Genomic DNA, 22,130 nt, shown 5'->3' on the forward strand with positions numbered 1-22,130 from the left:
TATCAACCCATTCAACCATGTGTGTGAGTGTGCGTGTATGCGTGCGTGCCCGCGCACGTTTGTGAACACACATCACACATGTATTTGCACTTCTATAAATTCCCCCTAGAACATTTAAACTACCCCAATCTTAAATTTCCAAATGTGGAGAAATTCTTATTTTCCCAGGCAACTTTGTCCATTGCTCTTGTGCTCTTCTTATAAATATTTCATCGCAAATATTTAACACGATTCTTTCCCCAATCGGATCAGCTTTGAAATGCTCCTCAAAGTGAATTCTCCCCTAACAATAGCTTGATGCAAAAGCTTTTTTTTCTTCTCTTAAGCACAGGGTCTGCTGCCATAGCAGCACGAATAGTTCTTATTTAATGGAAAAGAAAAGATACTTTACATGGATTCAGTAGTCCACAAAGGTGGGGGCGGCGGGAGGCGCGGCACATGCGCACCTTACTCATCCAGTGTGGAGGCCCAGCCTACCTTGACCTCCCCTCCCCCAGCACGCCTGCGATTATTACCCAGCCTACATTAGAACTGTAATGGGAAGTGACAAGTTTATGTAAATGATCCACACACGGATTTTGCTCTTGTAAAACAGAGCAGTTACTTTGGGCTTTCTAATTATTTCATGCCTTGTGGTTCTCTGATGGGGCAGAGATGACTATACTTGAAAAGTACCTTGTGATTGACAGACTTCTGTCCCCCTGGAGCTCATTAGGGCTCTGGCTTTGGAAGATGGGAAATAACCCTACCAGGCACCAAAAAAGAAAAGAAGAATTCACCCAGCACCAGTGATTCTGTAGATTCATTTGTTCAGATTTATGTTTTGTTGGGGAAACAGTGTAATCAGAAAAGTGCACTCTTGCCTTCCTGATCCAAACAGACTCTCTGCTTTGGTGCTTTTGATTTTTAAAGCCTGCATTTAGAGTCACACAGGCTGTATGATGTAGAACTTGAAGGGTATGAAATGCCAGTAGGGTTCCTCACAAAGAAGCGGGGAAGAGAGTCAGATGAGAGAGGCAGTGTGCCATATGGGGCAGCCACAGACTCTAGGCGGATGCTGACCACAGTTGTCACTTTGCAGACCCAGCATGACCTGTTCCAAAGTCAAATCGGCAGAGAAATCAATGAAGGGAGCAAATAAGATGGAATAATTGATTAGGAAGTTCTGTCTGCCCAGTTTAAAAATGCCCTAGTGAGAAGAAGTGCTGGGATGGGGCCAGGATTGTAGAAAAATAAAATCATAAAGCTGGAAAGACTTTAAGGTTTCTTTTGTCTTCCCATTTTACGGATTAGAAAATTCAGAGAGAGGACAACCATATAGCTGGCGAGCAGTACAGCCAGAATCAGACTGTAGCTTTCTATCTAAAATACATTTCTCTGGGGCCAAACCAGGAAGGGGCTAGGATTGGGGGAAGACCAGCTGACATGAGGTCTGCTAATGGATGAGGTTCCAAGAACAAGCGAAAATCTGTTAGTCTAAATACAGTAGGGTCAGGTTTTGTACACACTACGCTTAAATGTGTAAAAGTTGGACCATTCGTTGTTTCTGTAACTGACCATGCTTTCAAGCTACATATGCCTGTGTAGTAAGGGAAACAAATACACCTAATTAAAGTTAAGTTCAGTGTTTCTAGTTTAAAAGTTTCATTCAGGTTCGTTTATTTTCTTTCGGATGAATACTCAGTCAAATTCAGTGTCCACACTTCCTACCAGGGCCTTTTGTCTTCTTTCAAAAATCCCCCAGTCCCGTGCCCACTTCCCCAAGAAGGCATCTGGGCGTGCTGCGTCTTTGTAATGACTGGAGGGATAGACTGGTTTGAGCACAGGTGGGCTTTTCTCTGGTTCTTTGATGTCTTTCCAGCTACAGGTAGCTGTGCATGCCAGTAAGCAGCCTCCCTTCCCCCCTTCACCACACATACAGTTAAGTTCCCTTTGAACCCAGGAAGTCATCTTGGAGCCTAAGAGGAAGACAGAAGGATATTTCTTCCAAACGAGATTGTATTAATCTAGAAGCTCCTCTGATGCTTTTTTTATACTTGGCAAATTTTAGTGCCACCACATGCCCTTATAATGCCCTTCTCCACATCTGTCATTGTCAGTGCAGTGTCCAAGAGGAAGTCTGAGCCAGTTATGAAAAATAAAGTAGCTACCATTAATTGCACATCTGAGCCATGCACTATAAATGTTGGCCCCCTGCTAGGTATGGAACACAGAGCCAGCAATGAAGGCATGAACCCTATACTGGAGATGAAGCAGTAAGTCAGGGGCTAGAGGAGCAAGTAAATCAAACCAGGTATAAGTAGATGGACATACGGGAAGGAAAAGAAGGTCAGCCTCTAACAGAAGCATGCTGCAAAACTTCTTAGTTGACGAGAAGAATAGAAACGGAAGCAAGCTGCCCAACTCACTTTAGGAGGCTTATAAAGAAACGTTGATTCTAAAACCACTATGGACAGCACAAGAAAAAAAGTACAGGCCTCTTCAACCTATGAATGCAAATGGGAAAATCCTGTATAACTTACTTTCTATGTGAATCTAATAACATTTGAAAAACAAACCTATGGGCGCCTGGGTGGCTCCGTCGGTTAAGCCTCGAACTCTTGGTTTCAGTCCAGGTCATGGTCTCATAGTTTGTGAGTTCGAGCCCTGCACCAGACTCTGTGCAGTGCGGTGCTTGCTTGAAATTGTCTGTCTCTTTCTCTCTCTCTGTCTGCCTCTCCCCCTCTCACTCTCTATCTCTGTCAAAATAAATAAATAAACATTAAAAAAAACAACCCAAGTGAGATTTATCTCAGGAATTTAACAGTGGTGTAATACCAGGAAGCCTCTCTTAAAAGAGAAAACAAAAGAAAAATAAAGGAAAGAAAAATCTCTGAATGTGAAAGTGTTTCATGAAGTTTAGTATTTACTTATGATAAAATAATAGTCTCAGTAGCCAGGACTAGAAGGGAACTGCTCTAATCTGAGGTAGTGTTTTGCCAGAAGACTGAGGGCAACATGGTAGTTGATGGAGAAGCCTTAGAAACGCTCAGTTCTTTTAAGGTCTGGAACAAAACAAAGTTCTCATGATCCCTGCCCTACTTAACTTTTTGTTAGATGTCCTCACCAATAAAAATTTCCAAATACAAAATAAGAAAAAAAGTAGACTATAAGATGCGATGATTTAAAAGATGTCCATAAGCTGCTTCGGTTTCTGTGTCTCCCTCTCTCTCTCTACTGCTCCCCCACTCTCACTCTGTCTCTCTCACTCAAAAATAAATAATAAACATTAAAAAAATAAAAAAAAAAAGATGTCCATAAATTCTCAAAAAGTGGACCCTAGTTTCTCAGTCCTTGAGTTTGGACTGGATTTAGTGAGTTGCTTCTAACAAATAGAAGAAGGTGAATTAATGCTGTGTGATTTCTAACACTAAGTCAGATTCCTGGATTCCCGACCTTAGAGATTATTTGCTAATAAATCTGCTCTTGTAAGCTGATAAGTTTGGGGATAATTTGTTTGTTCCAATTGATAACTGCTACACAAGCATTGGAATAAAAGATATTAAGTTGTCGTTTATTGCTGACAATATGATTGTGTGCATAGAAAATCCAACAGCATTTACAAAACCATTAAAACTAGTGAGAGTTCAGCAAGTTTGCCTTAATTTAAGATCATCTTACAAACGTCAATAGTGTTTTCTATCTCAGCAATAACTGACTAGAAAATAAGTATCATAAGTATCATTCAGAATAGCAGCCAAACTGTAATGTATCTGTGACTTAATCTTACATGGAATATACAAGACATTTTTATGGAAAAAATACTAAAATTTTATTAAAATACAGAAGATTGAATAAAAGAAACATGTACCATATTGATGGTTACTGACTTCATATTAAAGATATTTTAATTCTTGGGGCGCATGGGTGGCTCAGTTGGTTAAGCATCCAACTCTTGATTTCAGATCAGGTCATGATCTCACAGTCTGTGCACTGCCAGCACTGAGCCTGCTTTGGATTCTGTCTCTCCCACTCTCTCTGCCCCTTTCCTGCTCAAGCGCATTCTCTCTCTCTCTCTCTCTCTCTCTCTCTCTCTCTCAAAGATAAATAAATAAACCTTTTTTTAAAAAAAAAAGATACTTCAATTCTCTCTCAATTAATATATAATTTCAATGCAAAGACAATAAAAATTCCAGCCAGATTTCGCACCTGCCTAGATGGCTTACCATCATCTATCACTGTGTCATCTAAGCACCGAATACTTTAAATACCATGCTCTGCCCTTATCACTAGAATTCCTTGGGTTGTCTTCAGCTGGGTCTGTATCAAGGGCCTACCTCACCCCAGTGGCCATGTCTCTTTTCCAAGTCTCAGCCTTATGTGTTCTGGCTCACATTATTTACTGAGCTCCAAGCTTCTGTTGTGAGTTGGGCTGTGATAAGAGAGGCAAAAGAGGAAGGAGCAGGGGAAGGGGGGCACAATAACAATAATAACAACGTTTGGATCCTCTGTAGGTAGGACCCCTTTCTTTGAAGGCAGTTTCATTATGAAGCCAAAAGACCATAAGACGGGAGTCTGATTATCAATGCATTTGAGCAAACCCATGAGGCATGTTTACCTGCATTAATGAAAACTATAAAAAGTGTAGACTTCTATGCAAAGTTTAGAAGACATATCAGGAGAAAAGATGCCAGAACTGTGTGGTTACTCTAATTAGCAGGTCAATACAAACAACGTTCTTATTGGCTTCATGAATGAAAAAGTAGGTTAAAACGTTATAAACTCATTTAGATTTGGTGTAGCAGAGAGCAAAGATTTGGGGCTCTATCAAAAAGAACAAAGGACCACCAAACCAGAAGTTCTTTTCATTCTTAACCCCCATTCTTGATGGGGAATGCAGTTTAAAAAAAAGGACATCCTGTAGCTATGGTTTATGAAATCATCTGAATGCACTGAACCGTGAAGTGATTCAACTGTAAAGGATTAGACTCCATGCAAAAGCAAATATTGCCCCTTCAGCTCGAATCTGCACTCTAACACATTCATACCCCACTTCTCCTGACCTATTCCTATTTGTGCTTCAGAACTCAGTTCTGAGGTCAACATCTGTGGAAGGCTTTCCTTTATACCTCTTCCTTCCACCTCAGTTCCTGCTAACTGCCCCTTCTGAGTCCACCCTGCATCACACCTTTCATGGACTTGTCACCCCCAATTGGGTTTGTTGTGCCATCTCTTTACCCACTAGACTTTGAGTCCTTTAAGGGTAGAGACTGTTTCTTCAATTTCTATCTGCCAAAGATCCAATCCAGCACCTTAAAGATACTAGGCTCTCAATAACATTCACTCAATGAATAAATGAGTGAATGAACGTCAATGCTCTCTAGGAAAAGAGAATTAGATGTAATCTTTACAGAGGTAAAGGGAGTATGTATGCATAACAGAATAGCATCACTGAGTCAGATGTGAAGGACAAGTAAGAAGGAGAAATAACAAAAGTGCCTAAAGGAAGAGAAGAAAGAAGTGGTGAGTAGGAATTTACTACAGAAAACTAAAGAAGATACAGTTCAGGCTGTAATAGGGGGAAGGCAATGAAAAATATTTCCAAACGCTACAGCTAAACTTCTGCAGTGAGAAGATAGGAAGAATGAAACTTTTTGAGAAGCAAAGATAGGGAAGGCAGGTTACAGAAGATTTCACCTTTTTTTAAAATAAAATTTATTTATTTGTTTTTTATAAAGTTTGTTTTGAGGGAGAGAGAGAGAGGGAATGTGAGTGGGGGAGGGGCAGAGAGAGAGAACCCAAGTGGGCTCCTCACTGCCAGCGCAGAGCCCGATGCAGGGCTTGAACTCACGAACCACGAGATCATGACCTGAGCCAAAATCAAGAGTCGGAGGCTTAATGGACTGAGCCGCCCAGGGGCCCTCAGAAGACTTCATCTCATCAGGGGTTCCTACAGAGGGAAGGTGAAGGATGAAGAAATTAGCGAAACTAAGGAATGGAAAGCATGAAGAAACAGAAGACAATGAATGCCCAAGAAGCCATGTAAAGAGCAGAAATGCCACACGGAAGAATAGAATAATAACATTTAACATTTGTTGAGCATCACCTCAGCCACTGTGCTAATTTACATCTTATTTCATTTACTCCTCATGACAGTAGGCACTATTTTACAGATGAGGAAAACAATGACCCAGGAAAGTGAAGTATCCTATGTAAATTCACAGTTAGTAAGTGGTGGAATTGGGACTCCAATCCAGATCTTTCACCTCTGAAGCTCAGAACCTGAGACTAAAAGGAGGAAGACAAAGAAACCAATGGAGGAATGGCAGGAAGAAAAGACTTCTGGAGAAAGCCCAAGCGTACCAAGCACACACATCAAATACATGTGACACACAAGTCCAAGTGGAATTGCACAACACACATAGTGAGAGAATGTTGGAATTAGGCCTTCTGTGCTCTGAGGGAGTAACTTAAGAAAAAAACAAAACAAAACTCAAGAAGGAATGTTTTCTTTTATGCATTAGAGTCTGAGAATTTCTCTGTAGGAAGAGACACAAACTTGTTGAGACTTACAGAAGAAAATATAAGCTAAAAGCAAACTCCTGAGTCTCTATATGGGGGCCCAGTTTTATAAGGAAGTAGAATAGTTCTCTACATGATAAAGTGGGGGAGAAACTTCAGTTTGGGGGTATACATGCATGAAAGAGGAAAAAGAAATGAGTAGGTAAGGATGCAGATCTATGGAGTGAGGGCTGGAGGAAAAAAGGTCATCCAGCCAAGAGTGCCTGAGAGAGAGAAATGAAATGGAGAACTCAAATGGCTCATTGGGTTTATGAAGGGCTGTTGTGGGGTTGGGTTAAAATTTGGGTTAGGGACTCCCACATAATCTTCAGCAAAGGCAATGAAGAATAAACCATTCTGAGTATGTTTGGATTTCTTATATAAAATGTTGAGGTGTGTCAGGTTATGGCTTAGATGGCTTTATATGGAGTAGAAGCCTATTGGACACAAAGAGAGCTAAATCTGAATTGCATGTATAATGATACTTGTAAAACAAACCATGAAGCATCACATATCAAAAGCCTGGAAAACTACAAGTGCTTCCTATGTGTCTGCAAACTATACTACTTGTAATTCGTCTTAAGGAAATAATAGATGATATATGTGAAGACTTTGCCTGCCATTATTTCACTGGAGAAAGAATGTGAGGAAAATGAACTGCCCAGCAATAAGTGACTGATTTAATAAATGATGATGCATACGTACAATGGAATACCACCCGCCCACAAAAAATTACATCGTAGAGTCATTCATTTGGCAAATATGTATTGAGTGCCTTCCATGTGGCCAGTGCTGACCTCGGCACTGATGACTCAGCTGAGAATAAGTAAATGTCTCTGCCCTCCTGGAATTTACATTCTAGTGGAGGAGAGAGAAAGACAACACGCAAGTAAACCTAATAAAGAAGCAATATAATTCAAATGATGGTGATAAATGCTGGGCAGAGTAAAAAAAGAAAGAAGGTAGAGATCGACTCAAGTATGTAAGCTTATAAAGGTGTTCAAGGGAAGTCCCATCGAGCATAGAATTGGCTTCATAACAAGGCGATGTATCCTCTGGCCAGAAGTATTCCTCTTTTGGGAACCAGGATCTCTGTACCTGCACAGGTCAGAGCGAGAGGACAGGAAGCACAAAATCCTCAGTATGTACCTGGGAGGGATGGTAATCAGGACCACTCCTACTTCCATCCATTCATTACTAGATTTTGTATTTGACCTATTGAGATACTCATCATTTGGGTTTGTTGATTTACGGTGAACACGGTAATCTCAATGATGATCGCCATCCTCAAAAGCACCTCCAAGCAGACACTGCAGTTGTGACTTGAACTTGTTCCACCATTCTACCAGACTTTCTGGGTAGTGTGGTATGTGATATGACTGTGAGTCTGTAAAAGTGGGTTCCTTGGTCTAATGTGATGTTATTTGGGATCCTGTAGAGGTGGGTCAAATGTACTGTCAGCTTCCAGGAGATGGTATTGACTGAGGACCTGAAGGCAAAGTCATACTCCAAACACGTGTCTCTTCCACTCAAGATGCCCTTTCTAGGGGTGAAGAGGCAACCTGCCACAAGCGGCTGGCGCTATGGCCAGGATTCAGAGTTGGCCTCTGTTACAGAGAGCTTGGACATTTGGCAACAGGGGCTATATCATCTTTGGTTGGTGAGATTTTGTAGGGATACCTAACTCTAAGCCAGGTCCACAATAAAACACTTTATAAATTTCAGTTCATTTCAGTTCAGTTCAATAGACATTTCAGTTCTAACATCTCTCTAAGGCTGCTCTCTTGGCTGGGGAATGCTTTCTCCCGCAGTCCTCTCTCCATTCGGCCTTATTCTTGCTTGCCCGCTCCTCCTTCCCATTCTTAGCCTCCTGCTTCCACGACTATTTGGTTCATTGTGCCAGCATCAGGTGATCACAGACACTGGCTGGTATACTGCCTACTTAGTTCCTCTTCCATGGTGGGAGATCCCTGCTGGGCATTTAGACATGCGACCTGAACGTCTTCACACTGTATGCTCATTCCCATGTCAATCCACATGCCTCGAATCCTCATCTCCTATCTTTTAATCTTTTTTTTTTCTGGGCTCTTGACCAGCTGCCTAAGCTATTCGGTGCTGCATCCAAGTCTGTATGTTCTGACACCAGGCCATTCTCTGCACAGAGTGGGTGACCAGGAGCGCCACCCCAATATTTGCCATTGGGAGAATTTTCTGCTATCCCTGGAAGGGCAGCCATCCCTTTGCAGGTTGCACACACATATAAGGCTGGTGTATCCATAATTCAGGGAAGGCTTTTTCCTCCTCTGTTGGTCACAAAGTACCCCCAGAGGACTGTGAAGGTGAGCTGTGGGAGAAGGAGCATGGTGGATGGAGGGAGGAGAACAGTGGTGGATGACACAGGGCCTAGGCCACCTTGTGCAGCTTACTTGTTCTCTCCAGCTTTACTCATGCTTGTTCCGGTATGTGCCACTTACATCATATGATGGTTTGTGCTGGGCCCATGTGACCATATCACTTGGTGGTATGAAAGGGGTCAGCTCAAGATGCACCATTCTGGGGGTCTGGTCGCTTGGTACCCTATGGTCAAGCACTCCATCTCTACCAGGAATAATACCGGGAGCTGTTTCTCAAAAGGTGTGTAATTCTCCACTGCAGATGGCATACTCCTGCTCTAGAAATCCAGGGGCCTGTGTTATAATTCTTCTACTAAGACCTTCCATCAACTCCACATGGTGTCTTTCCCACCGTGACATCTCTAAAACCATAGCGTCTGCTGGATTGTAAGACCTCAGTGGCAGGGTCACGTGTACCATAGCCCGGGCCTGCTACAGAACTTATCTTGATTTCTACTCAGAGCCACTAGCCTTTTGTGTCATCTGATATATGCATCAGAGCTGTGTTTGCAGGTATGTAATATGCTACCTTCAGAACCCAAGGCAAGTGTGAAGTGTTATGAGGTGGGCATGCAAGATGCAGTCATTTGTTCTTCACTTTGGAGAGGATGAAGGGGTTTCCCTCCCATGCCCAGACCACTAGATCCTCAAACACTTCACTGATGTGAATAGCTCTGAATCTTTGTAAGGTTTATTCCTCAGCCTTGGGAGGGCATGTGTCTCACCAAAGTCCAGCCACTTTTTTTTTTTTAATTTTTTTAATCTTTATTTATTTTTGAGAGAGAGACAGAGTGTGAGTCGGGGAGGAGCACAGAGAGAGGGAGACACAGAATCCGAAGCAGGCTCCTGGCCCTGAGCTGTCAGCACAGAGCCCGACGCGGGGCCCAAACCCATGAACCATGAGATCATGACTTGAGCCGAAGTCGGACGCTTACCGACTGAGCCACCCAGGCGCCCCTTAGCCACTTTTTGCTCATCATCTGATTAGCATAATGTCATCATTCTAGTGGAACAGTGTGACGTTTGGCATAAAGTCCCCTCAGACTCCTCAGACTATATTGTGATAGAGGACAGGGGAGTTAATATAATCCTAGGTCAAGATTGTAAATGTAATCTGTTGCCCATTCCAGATGGATGTGAATTGTTTTTTATCCTCTTACCTAATGGAGATGGGAAAAAATATATGTGCCAGACCAATGGCCACATATCATGTACTTGAGGCCTTGTTAATCTGCTGTAGCAAAGACACCACGTCTGGAACGCCATCTGTAATTGTGGCTTCTACACAGTTGAGTTTGCAGTAGGTCCTTATCTGCTAGCATCCATCTGGTTTTTTCAAGGGTCAAACCGATGAATTAAATGAAGATATCACGGGGCCTACCATCTCAGCATCCTTTAGACTATAAAGGTGGTTGGGAAGTGATTTTATTTTCAATGTATTGTTTTGGCTGGGAGTGGGGAGTGGGTTGGAAGGTTCAGAGCTTCTACTTGGCCTTCCCACTATGACTGGTCTTATTCCAAAAGTGAGGAAACCAATATGGGGATTATGCCAAATACCAAGTATATCTTCTCCCATGGTACATTTGGAGACAGGGAAATGACCACTGAGTGGGCCCATGGACCCACTAGACCCATGATGAACCACAGCTGGATCAGGATTATATTTATTGCTTGGCCTCCATATGCTGTCATGATGATGCTTCAGGTCTCTGAGTTAACTTTTACCCTATGATTGGGTACCCCTCCCCCCCCATCTCCCTAGTCTGCGGTCACCAAAGTAAATGGCTGTAAGTCTCTTTGCGGGACAACCAGGCAACCATTACCATGTATACTTGCCATGATACTGTGGAATCCTTCATCCTGGAAATCACACTGTCTTCAGTCAGATTTCTCAGAGCTAGAAAAGGAGGCAAGAGACTGTGACTATTTATTAAAGTGACTGTCCTCAACTGCCTTATCACCCACCCTTGATTTCTTTTGATTGAGCAGCTTAAGTAGCACGCTTCTTGGTTACCCATCTATTTTGCCCCTAGGCATACTATGTGCTATTACTCAACTTTACAACTTTCTGTGGGGCAGGCCCCCCTGAATGCCCTCTGAGCTTGTCACTCAACACTTGGCCAAGAGGCCCATGGAAGAGATGGAAGAGGTGCCCCTCCCGAAGCGGATCACCGAAGGAAAAGCGAGCTGAGCCTGCCCCTCCCGCCGCTGTGCACCTTGATGATCCACCCCAGCTAATACACCCTTGGCCAGTTCCCATCGAAGCAGCACCACAAGCCTGGCAGTGTGCAAGTAACCCAGACAGGGACCACACCACCCCACAGTGAATCCCGCCCCTAGGAGAGGGGAAGAGAAGGCACACACCAGTCTGACTGTGGCCCCAGCGGTGGGCTGGGGGCAGACATCAGGTCTGACTGTGGCCCCGCCCACCAACCCAAGTTATTCAAGACAGCACAGGAGGAAGTGCCCTGCAGTTCCGCACCCTCCAGGGACTATCCAAAATGACGAAACAGAAGAATTCCCCTCAAAAGAAACACTTGGCCTCTGATGGTCAAGCCTCATCCCATTACTATCAGTGAGTCCAGTTTGGTAAGCATTTTCTACCATGAGCCTCACTTGATGGGAGAACCACCACTGAATTTCATAGTGGCGATGGTACCCTCTCGCCAGCACATTCCTTACTGCTTTGGTAAGTGGTAAATCCTCTGGACTCTTCCATGGACTATAGTCACCTTACATAGTCAAGGCGCTGTAACATACCCACTTTTTTGATCTTTTTAATCTCTCCCTCTAGCATCTGCCATGGCAGTTGTGCCATTTCTCTCTCAGGGTGGGCCATCTCTTTTTCCATAATTCCAGGAGCCCACTTAACAGCTCATTTGCACCATCACTCAGTGTCCTTGCCAGAGTGTTAAATCCTGTATCCTGGGGAAGTACTCTCAAACCAGTAAGCTTTCCCTTATCCAACTTTCTGTTTCCCTTATCCCACCCCATCCACGCCCAACCTAGCATACCCAGAAGCCATTTTCCTGTATACTCTTCTGATGGTACATGTTAGATAGATTCTATAGCTCCTTTGGGGTAAAGTCCCTTCTCTCCTTTATCAGACTCAGAATGTCCCTAGCCAGTTTATACTGTAACTTAACTCTTGTCCTGATGACAGGGAAGTGGGGACAGGTCCCAAGGAAGGAGTATGTTCTCTTGTAGGAGAAAGGCCTCTGCAGCATCTTTAAACAAGGAGGCAGTGTGTACCTTGAAGAGTGAAGAGTAGAGTCCTTCTGCTATTTCAGAGTTCAGAGGAATCTAAGATCCAAGATTTTGGACATCATCAACTCAAACATCCTCAACCCGTGTGTCAGGGACTCATTCTTCCCTAGCTTACCTGCCTCCGTTGCTAACCTTTCTTTAGCACTCTGTGAATTTTATGATTAATTCCTGGACTTGGTCTTTACCTGGACTTGGTCTTTAGCTTTTTGTAGCCTCTAGCTAGTGAAGACTAAAGTATTTTATAAGCGACCAAGGAAGTCCTCGGGCTATCACTCTTGGCATTTAACTGTCAAATAATTACTCTCAACCTTTTATTTTCTTTTTTCCAAAGTAATCAGTTGAGCTTCACAATAGTCACCCATCGAACTGCCCTTGTTATTTCTCGCATATTTATTAATACCTGATACATCTCATTAGCTAGTGCGTTTTCTTCCACCAGTATCACATCCTAGCTCACCATCAGTGAAAGCTTTAACAACGCTCTGCTGCCTTGAGCCAGGGGTTATCTATGCTCTACCTCCAGCCACTGATGGGAGCCTCACCGCCAGCTAGGGGAGTGATCCATCTCTAAACTTCTTAGTGTCTGCTTTCTCAGACCGCTCCCAATAGCAACTGTTGTATGTTGGGTTCCCTGAAAGAAAACCCTGAGACAGAGATGAGCATAGGGGAGGTTGATAAGAAAGTACTCCTGGGATCATGCCTCTGGAAGAGAAGTGATGGGTTGGGTAGGATTGAAGGGAGAAGTGGGGCTGCTATGTGGTCCCAATTGTAGGCCCTGATCTATCCCTCAGGAAATTCTGGAATAGTCCTTCAAAATTGTCTACAGACAAGTGCCTGGCTGTGTTGCACAATGGATAGTGCACTGGACTTCTAGACAGAATTGTTTATAGTCAAGGTAAGGGAGCCTGGCCTTTATCTCCTGGCACCTTCCAGTTGCTGGAGGCCAGCAGCTGATGCAAAGGGCTATGCCCTGGGGCAAGGTGAATACCTTCATCCAACAGTTCTAAGAATTGCTTGTGGCTGAGGGCTATCTGCCAATAGCAGACAGCTGGGTAAATAGGTCTTTGGTCCTAAAGCAGAATCTGGGTAGTACCTCACAGCAGCATCTGTTACGGTTGCTTTGGATGAACCAGAAGGATGTTCAAAATAGATTAATAAATGGAAAAGAAAAATCAGGTTATAAAAGGATATATCTAAATGATCCTTTCTGCAAGGACTTACCCAAGGTATTGACAACAGCCCTGTCTTGATGATGAAGGAATTCTGATTGTCTTTCCTCTTATTTATGTACATTTTCTAATATTCCTTTAATTGATTACTTATAAAATGTTATTTTTAGCTTTAAAATTTTCTGGGGACAAAATTGGACATTATATGAGAAATTAGAAATAAAGCGTTTTAAATTTCCCTTATTATTTTAAGCCATTTAATTAAAAAGATTTAAGTTGTGGCTTTTGTTGATTCAAGTAGGCGAAAGTGTAAAAGTGAGCCCAGGAAAATATATTGGATTTTATAATCAGTAAAAATATTCATATTGCCTAGTTCCCAAATTAGAAGTTATATTGCTACCATATTGTGGCTTGTTCATCTGTCCACTCAAAAACTCTTAATGAGAAATTATTATAAGTCCTATTTAGCTGATGGACAAAATAAAATATAGAGAGGTAAAGAGATCCAGCCAAAGCTACACAAATTACTGGCAGAAGAGACACGCTCGGCTTCTGATTTGGAATCCCATTTTCTCATTATTCAGCTATCCTTTCTCCAAGTAAAGTTTAGGTCAAGGGCATTGAATACCCAACTCACTTGTTCTAAAATGGTCCTCTTAATTACCAGTGCTCATTAACTTTATATGTCATTATTAGCGCAAGGAGGTGGGGAGGGAAGTGAGAGATGTAAAGGAAACAGGAAGTAATAAATTAATTTCTAACCAAGGTCAGCCATTCCCCAGAGCACAAAGCAATGCATGGTGGATTGCTCCGGGGGCTTATATTGGCAGAAAAGTTATTTGGACAAAGTTCTTAGGAAGTAGACAGAAAATTCTGTCAAAGATACAAAATATTCATCAGCTAAAAACTACGGTGAAAAAGAGATTTGAGTTTAAATGTTTCTTCACAAGTGCCCTCTTCTATATGTCTCCTCTTTACAAAATAACTTGTAACTGAAGTAACCTACAGGGAAATAAAATGAGACAGTGTTACATGAAAGGAATCTAAAAGAGAAAGAGACAGGGAGAAACAGAGAGAGAGAAAAATGACCAAGCACCCTTTTAGTTTCCTAGGCAGTTCAGACAAGCATTGCGACATTTGTAGTCTTCTTAAAGCAGCATTCAATCTTTTGGAGAGTCACATATCACTAAAGTCATCAGTAAATCGGTGATTCATCATTCTTCAGTTGAAATGTAAATAAAACCTGCTTGACACAAGCTAATAATAGTTTGGATATGAGATTTTAATTACACTCAAGACTTATAAGATTTTTCTATGTAGTCAGATGCAGAAACTTCACAGATTTGTGCACAAGGACAGAAACCACTTGCAAAAACTCACGTTGCTAAGAATGGAGATAAAATATTTTAAACAAGTGATCAAGTTTAACATCACCCCGACATGAAAAATCTCCTGATGTGACTCCGAGAAGACCTCTTACCTGGATAGAATTCTCACCAAAGGTTTCACCTGGATCTGGTAGCAAGCCAAGTCCAAAATGTTGGCCTGGACCCTCCCAGTGTCTGTGTCATGAAAAACAAAACAAAAGAAAACAAAAAAATCAGAAATGGGGACGCGGGACTGTTCTAGATTAAACGTGACTTCAGAGACAGGACCACTAAATCTAATGAATGATATTTGAGAGGGTCCTAGATTTGTTTAAAGAGTTACAAAGAATATTTTTAATTGGGAAACCTGGAATACTGACTACATAGTAGATAATAATATTATTATTATAACAATATTTTATTACTTATCTGTGATGATGGTGTTTTGGTTATCTACAAGAATTGCTTTGTTCTGAGGGGACATGTGCTGATGTATTTAGGGGGGAAATGTCATGATATTCACAACTCTAAGTGGTTAGGAAATTAAAAAAATGTTCATATATGTATGTTTATATATAGGTACGATATATAGAAACTCTTGGTTTCAGCTCAGATCGTGATCTCACAGTTTGTGAGGTCAAGCCCTGCATGGGGCTCTGCACTGACAGGGTGGAGCCTGCTTGGGATTCTCTCCCCCTCTCTCTGCCCCTCCCTTGCTTGCACTATCTTTCTCTCTCAAAATTGGAAAAAAAAAAGAAAGAAAATATGACAAATGTGAACAATTGGTGAGGCTAGGTAATGTACTATTCTTTCAAGTTTTATATAGGTTTGACTTTTTTTTCTTTTTCAAAAAGAAATGAAGAATGAACTCAAAATGGAGGCAATTACTGACCCGTGAAAAGTAATCTATCCAGCAAAGGAAGTGCAGGTAGTTTTTACACACTGAGCATTCTGCATCACCTTCTCCAGGCTTTATGTCCTTGAGTCACAGGCAGAGGGCAAAGGTTCAGCTCCTAAAAGGATTGCAGCCCTTTTCAAAGAATGAATGTTCAAAGTGATAAATCTAACTTTCATTTTCACTCTTTGGTCAAGGAGGTATATTCTATTATTATTATTATTATTATTATTATTACTATTGTTATTATTTTAATGTTTATTTTTGAGAGAGAGACAGCACTCTCACAAGCAGGGGAGGGGCAGAGACAGAGGACGACAGAGACTCCCAAGCAGACTGTGAGCTGTCATGGGGCTCCTACATGGGGCTCCAACAGACCATGAAACCATGAGATTGTGACCTGAGTCAAAGTTGGACGCTCAATCGACTGAGCCACCCAGGTGCCCCAAGATACATTTTAAAACAACTTTTTAATCCATATGAAGTGCTCTCTGTCAGATACATTCTTAAAATTTCTTTTTATTTTAAAGAAACTAACAAAGTTTGAGCTTCACTTCTTTCCTCTAGGGACTATACAAGGAGGCTTTAGAAATACATGGCTTAGCATCAAAAGCAACTTATAATCTGGCTGTTGAAATTACTTAAAGTTTGAACCTTGAAACAAATGTCTCAGACCAGCACTGTATTTAAATACATTTTTCTAATTCAAGATGTTACAAAAAAAAAAATCGAAACAGGATGATCATACAAACCTGATATTTTCATAGATCAAAAACAGTTGAGTACAGGCAATTTTGTATAGTTCAACTATGCATTTTCTATTTACTGTACTGTCCAATTATAATATGAGGTGCTTTTGTTTGTTCAAAAAATTACTCTTTTAAAAAGAAAGAGTTTATTCAAGTCATTGAAAATCCTCTCAATTTATAGGGAGCTCTTTAATTACTTTATTTTGAATAACAAAATATTTTGAGGGAAAGACACATTCGCCTGAATTGACCTCAAACAGTGCCTACTTTGGGTGTTTTTACTGGTTACCTGGCAGAATCAGATTTCTTTTTAATCAAAAAAATATTACATAGATCTAGTAATTACTGCAAAGGGGTTGATTCTACAATTGTAAATGTTTGATTTTGTTTCATTCCATTTTATTTTTTTATTTTTTATTTTTTTTGAGAAATAGCGCACACAGGCTAGCAGGGAGGGGTAAAGAGAGAGGCAGAATGAATCTTAAGCAGGCTCCACACCCATCTCAGAGCCTGACTCGGGGCTCGATCTCATGACCAAGAGATCATGACCTGAGCTGAAATCAAGGGTCAGATGCCCAACTAACCGAGCCACCCAGGCGCCTCTATTTTTATTTATTTAATCAAGGTGAAATAGACCTAAGCACTCACATTCACTTTGTTGTGCAACCATCATCATATCCATCTCCAGAACGATTTTCATCTTGTAAAACTGGAACTCTACAACTGTTTAAATCATAGCTCTTCATTCCCCACTCCTTTGATCCCTGACAATCAGCATTCTTTGTGTCTCTATGAATATGACTATCCTAAGTACCTCATATAAGTGGAATCATACAGTATTTGTTCTTTTATGACTGGTTTAGTTCACTTACCATAATGCCCTCAAGTTTCATCTATGATAGCACATGTCAAAATTTCTGATCTTTTAAAGGCAAAATAATATTCCCTGTATGTATATACCACATTTTGTTTACCCATTCACCCATCGGTGGACATTTCGGTTGTTTCCACCTTTTGGCTACTGTGAATAATGCTGCTATGAACTTGGGTATACAAATATCTCTTTGCGACCCTGCTTTTGATTCTTTTGTATATATACCGGGAAGTGGGATTGCTGGATTATATGGTAATTTTATTTTAAGTTTTTGAGGAACCACCATGGTGTTTTCACACTGTCTCTACCATTTTCTATTCCCACCAACAGCACATGATGGTTCTAATTCCTCACCAACATTTGTTATTTTATGGGTTCATTTTTTTTTTTTAATAGTAATCATGCTAAGGGTTGTGAGGTGGTCAATTTTATTTTGAAAAGATTTTTATTTTTATTTATTTTTTAATGTTTATTTACTTATTCTTGAGAGAAAGCACAAGTGGGGGAGGGGCAGAGAGAGAAGGAGACACAGAATCTGAAGCAGGCTCCAGGCTCCGAGCTGTCAGCATCTCAGAGCCCGATGCAGGGCTCAAACCTGCGAACCATGAAATCATGACCTGAGTTGAAGTCAGACGCTTAACCTGCCGAGCTACCCAGGTGCCCCATGAACAAGATTTTTAAAGCATAACCTAGATGGTTACTTTACAAGACCACAAATATATATCTTTGAAAAGATTTGAGGAAAAAATATTATTAAATAAACAAGTACCTATGGCTTATAATAAAATATACAATGACAGCATTAATCCTGAATTTTAAAATCGACAGAAGATGATCTGCTTTGAAAACTGTATTTGAGGAATTAAAAGATGTTTTGGTGAAGAAAACACCACTGATGTCAAAGTTGCCCATGAGGAATCTGAATCAAATTGTGTCATGAAATGTGTAAGTGGAAAAAAGCAATATTTCTAAATTAATATTTTATGCACCTAATTTTAAATATGTATGTGTATCTAAATTAATAAATTATAAGTAGGCAATTGCCTGTTTTAATTATATCCCAAAAGTTTATATATTCAAATAGGCAAAAAAATTGACTGAAAAGTTTATGTATCCAAAACAGCCAAAAATATGAGCTCAACTTATATTGGGGGCCACCTTCTACCCACGTGTACAGTATGTGATGTTTATTGGTATTTGACGCATTTATGACTTTCTCTCTTTGCAGAAAGAAACTGGCAGCCTGGGCATATCCTCTGAGCAGAGATCAGAGACGATACTTGAAAAAGGTGAATTTGAAAATGACTGACTAAATTTTTAATGGAAGATAGCATGAAGAGATCCCCATGTTAGGTCCTAGGAGTCAGACTATGAGAGTATCACAATGTCATTATTCTAACCATACAATATGTAGAGTGGTAGTCATCCTATACAGACCACAGGTCGTGGTAGACCACATCACAAGCCTCTGGGCACACCTGGGCTGGACTGGGCACGAGAAAGAATCAGTTAACCAGACGTGGTTCTTTGTTCTCCAAGAGCTCGTTAACCTTGAAATCGGTACCCACAGAGGTTCCAGAGTTTGCTGCATACTAAAAACCACACACACAACAGTGCAATAACTAAGAATGTATGTGTTTCGTTCACACAGCAAGAACTGACGGCATACTATATACCAGGGCTTGTGTCAGATGCAAGGAACACAAAGCTAAACAAGACATGGTCACCAAGAGCAATGGCGCTGACGGCAGCAACTTCTCTGAGCACTGACCACGTGCTGCGCACACTCCTTTACAGTCTGTGAAACATCTTGCATGATCTGGTCCAAGGCTCCATCCTAACTTCATTTCCTGATACTCTCTACTGCCCTTTCCTCTTCAGCCACACGGGTCTTGGATTCACTGACCACATCAGGGTCTTTGTACTGCCTGGTCCCTTTGCCTGGTGAGCTCTTTCCCATGACATCTTCAAGGCTCAACCCTTACTTCCTCTCCTCAAATGTCACCATGTCAGAGGAAGCTTCCTTCATCACTGTATATAAAGTAGCACAGCCCTTCCCACTCATAGTGGATGTGGTGATGCACCACCTATACCCCCCTTCAAGACTGAAGCACTCATTCCCCCAGGTGCTGGAGGTGATGGCAGTTGACAACTCTAAGCTCTCAGCTCTCTGGGAATTGCCCTGAGCTGAGGAGAACCACCTTTCATGTTTGGCTGCTCAAAGCACGGGTATAAGCGCCCAAACCCCTTGCCCTAACTGGGGTCAATTCTGAAAGGCCCTCTCAGCTTCAGAGCTCCCCATGGGGTCAGCTGAGGCCTTTTACCCTCCTGTGCATTTCTGCTCCTACAGGTGTTGATCCTGAGAGTACTCTCTCTTTTTTTTTTAAATTAAATATAATTTATTATATCAAATTGGTTTCTGTACAACACCCAATGCTCATCCCAACAGGTGCCCTCCTCAATGCCCATCACCCACTGTCCCCTCTCTCCCACCCCCATCAACCTTCAGTTTGTTCTCAGTATTTAAGAGTTCCTGAGAGCACTCTCTAATGAGCCCCTGGGTTCTAGTCTCTGTCCCAGAATCTGCTCCCTGGGGAACCAATCTGCCACACCCCCTATCATTCTCTTTCTCTTTACTCCACTTTGTTCATCTTCAAATAACTTAGCACATCTGAACTGATTGCATATTTATTTGTTTATGTTTCTCTAGCCCTCTATATGTTAGCTCCATGAAGGCAGAGACACTGTGGTGTCCCTAGAGTAACTAGGCACATCGTAGGTGTTCAAGAAATATTTATTGAATAAATGGATGGACAGATGAGTTAATAAACGTCACTAGGAAATAATACATGTTGTTGTTTTTGTTGTTGTTGGCATTTTACAGTTGAGGAGACCAAGGCTCAGAAAAGTTAAGTAACTTGTCCAAAGTCTCTTTGCTGATGATTGGTGAAGTCAGTAGAAAGATATAAATGGGATATTTCAAGAGAATGTAGACAGTATGACATGTGCATTACATGCTAAGGCAGCTAGAAGCAAGCCAAATAAAAAGATACATTGGTGGGGCAAAGCAGTTTTTTCTGCATCATAACTTAGAAAGAATACTTTTTTTTTTAATTCAAGTAAGACAAGGGGGGGGGCGCCTGAGTGGCTCAGGCAGTTAAGCATCTGTTTCAGCTCAGGCCATGATCTCATGGTTCTTGAGTATGAGCCTGTTATTGGGTTCTGTGCTGCCAGTGTGGAGCCTGCTTGGAATCTCTCTCTCTCTCTCTCTCTCTCTCTCTCTCTCTCTCTCTCTCTCTCCCTCTCTCTCTCTCTCACTCTGCCTCTCTCTCTGTCTCTCTCAAAATAAATACATAAACTTTTTTAAAAAACATTAAAAATTCAGGTAAGCATAGGAGTGACTGGGTGGCTCAGTCAGTTAAGTGCCCACGTCATGATAACCACTCAGGTCGTGATCTCGTGGTTGTGAGACTAAGCCCCGGGTCAGGCTCCATGCTAAGTGTGGAGCCTGCTTGGGATTCTCTCTTTCCCTTTTCTCTGCCTCTCTACTGCTCACACTCCCTCCCTCTCTCAAAATAAATAAATAAACATTTTTTTTTTTAAAGTCAAGTAAGCATAAAGAAGCATTTTACCACCCTGGTGAAATGGCTAAATATTCTTGACTTCAAGTAAGACCAATCAGTGCCCAACCCAGCCCTTTACTGAGACCCAAAGCCATCTGAAAATTGGTATTTCTATCACATTTTCATTTTTTCCTCAAGCATCAGTTACTTATCATTTAGCTAAGATTTAGATCTAAATGGATTAATAAATAGTAAAATTTATGTCATTTCCCATATTCCTGGCTGTCCCAATGAGGCAGGGGCTCAGTGGGGATGAGGGAAGAGAACAATCCCTTTTCATATTGAGGATTTCAGTGATGCCAACAGCTGATGGACGACAAGGCTATGAAAAATGGATCCTTAGAGAAACCTCTATATTTTGATTATAAAACTCTATCTTTAGACAACTGAATAGTTGCTTAGAAAAGTGATCAATTATTTGTCTTTTTTTTCCCTCTTGTAAGAAGATTAAAAAAAAAAAAAATGTCCTGAGTTCCTGTCACAGAGAGAAATGGTAGAAAGTCACACTATTTTTTGGAAGCAAAACAAGAAGCATTGAGGACCTGAGAGAATAAGATGCTGGGGGTGGGGATGGGAATGGGGGTTTGAAGGAAGATTGGGAGTCCAGAAGCTAAAACGGAGGCCTGACTTCCTTTTTCTCAACAAAGAAACAAGTAGCCGTCACTTTGACCTTGTGGGGGATATTTCAAAGATCACAAGCGAAAAGATTTACAATACAGGAATGTGGAACCATAGAAGAAAATCAAAGAAGAGCACGTGACTTTCAGTGGCTTGCAAAAGAAAAGATAAAGGAAGCAAGGAGACAGAGGGAGCTATACCACAGAGTTGGAAAAAAAATAATGCTTTTACAAGTCTATCAAAGGGAATAAAACCACCAAAGGGAAATGTACCACTAAATAAAGAAGGAAGAGAGGAGATGAAACCCCAAACTATTAAAATACTTAACAGACCACACTGCAAACTGAAAGTCCTGTGCTCATTAGAAATGTCAGACACGATGTATTTTTCTCTAATTATTGCAGTCTCAAGGTTGACCATCAGGGAATTGAATTCGACACAGTTAAACTTCACTCACTCACCATCTCCCTTCACCAAACCCTGGTTTGGAGCTGAGCTAACTTCAGATCGGAAGCACTGGGTGTTGACAGTCTGGAGCTGTCTGGAACAGTCTGGAACCAGATTTGCTCCAGTTCCTTCCAGAGGTTACTACCGCCCTTCAGCCCACCTCCCACCTCCACCTTTCCCCTCCTTCC

The 22,130-nt window shown here is 41.5% G+C and overlaps 1 protein-coding gene across 1 annotated transcript in view; it reads right to left on the minus strand.

Moving 5' to 3' along the window:
- Nucleotides 1-10,767: 10,767 nt before the first annotated feature.
- LOC122217967 overlaps nucleotides 10,768-22,130 on the minus strand; it is a 132,614-nt gene continuing 121,251 nt past the window's right edge. The window contains exons 8-9 of the mRNA XM_042935722.1: nucleotides 14,850-14,931; nucleotides 10,768-10,830 (exon numbers count right to left, since the gene is read on the minus strand). Coding sequence (XP_042791656.1) covers nucleotides 10,825-10,830; nucleotides 14,850-14,931 — 88 coding nt within the window. The 3' untranslated portion in view covers nucleotides 10,768-10,824. The remainder of the gene's footprint in view (nucleotides 10,831-14,849; nucleotides 14,932-22,130) is intronic.

This window comes from Panthera leo, chromosome B1, assembly GCF_018350215.1.
Source record: "Panthera leo isolate Ple1 chromosome B1, P.leo_Ple1_pat1.1, whole genome shotgun sequence".
Lineage (NCBI taxonomy): Eukaryota > Metazoa > Chordata > Mammalia > Carnivora > Felidae > Panthera > Panthera leo.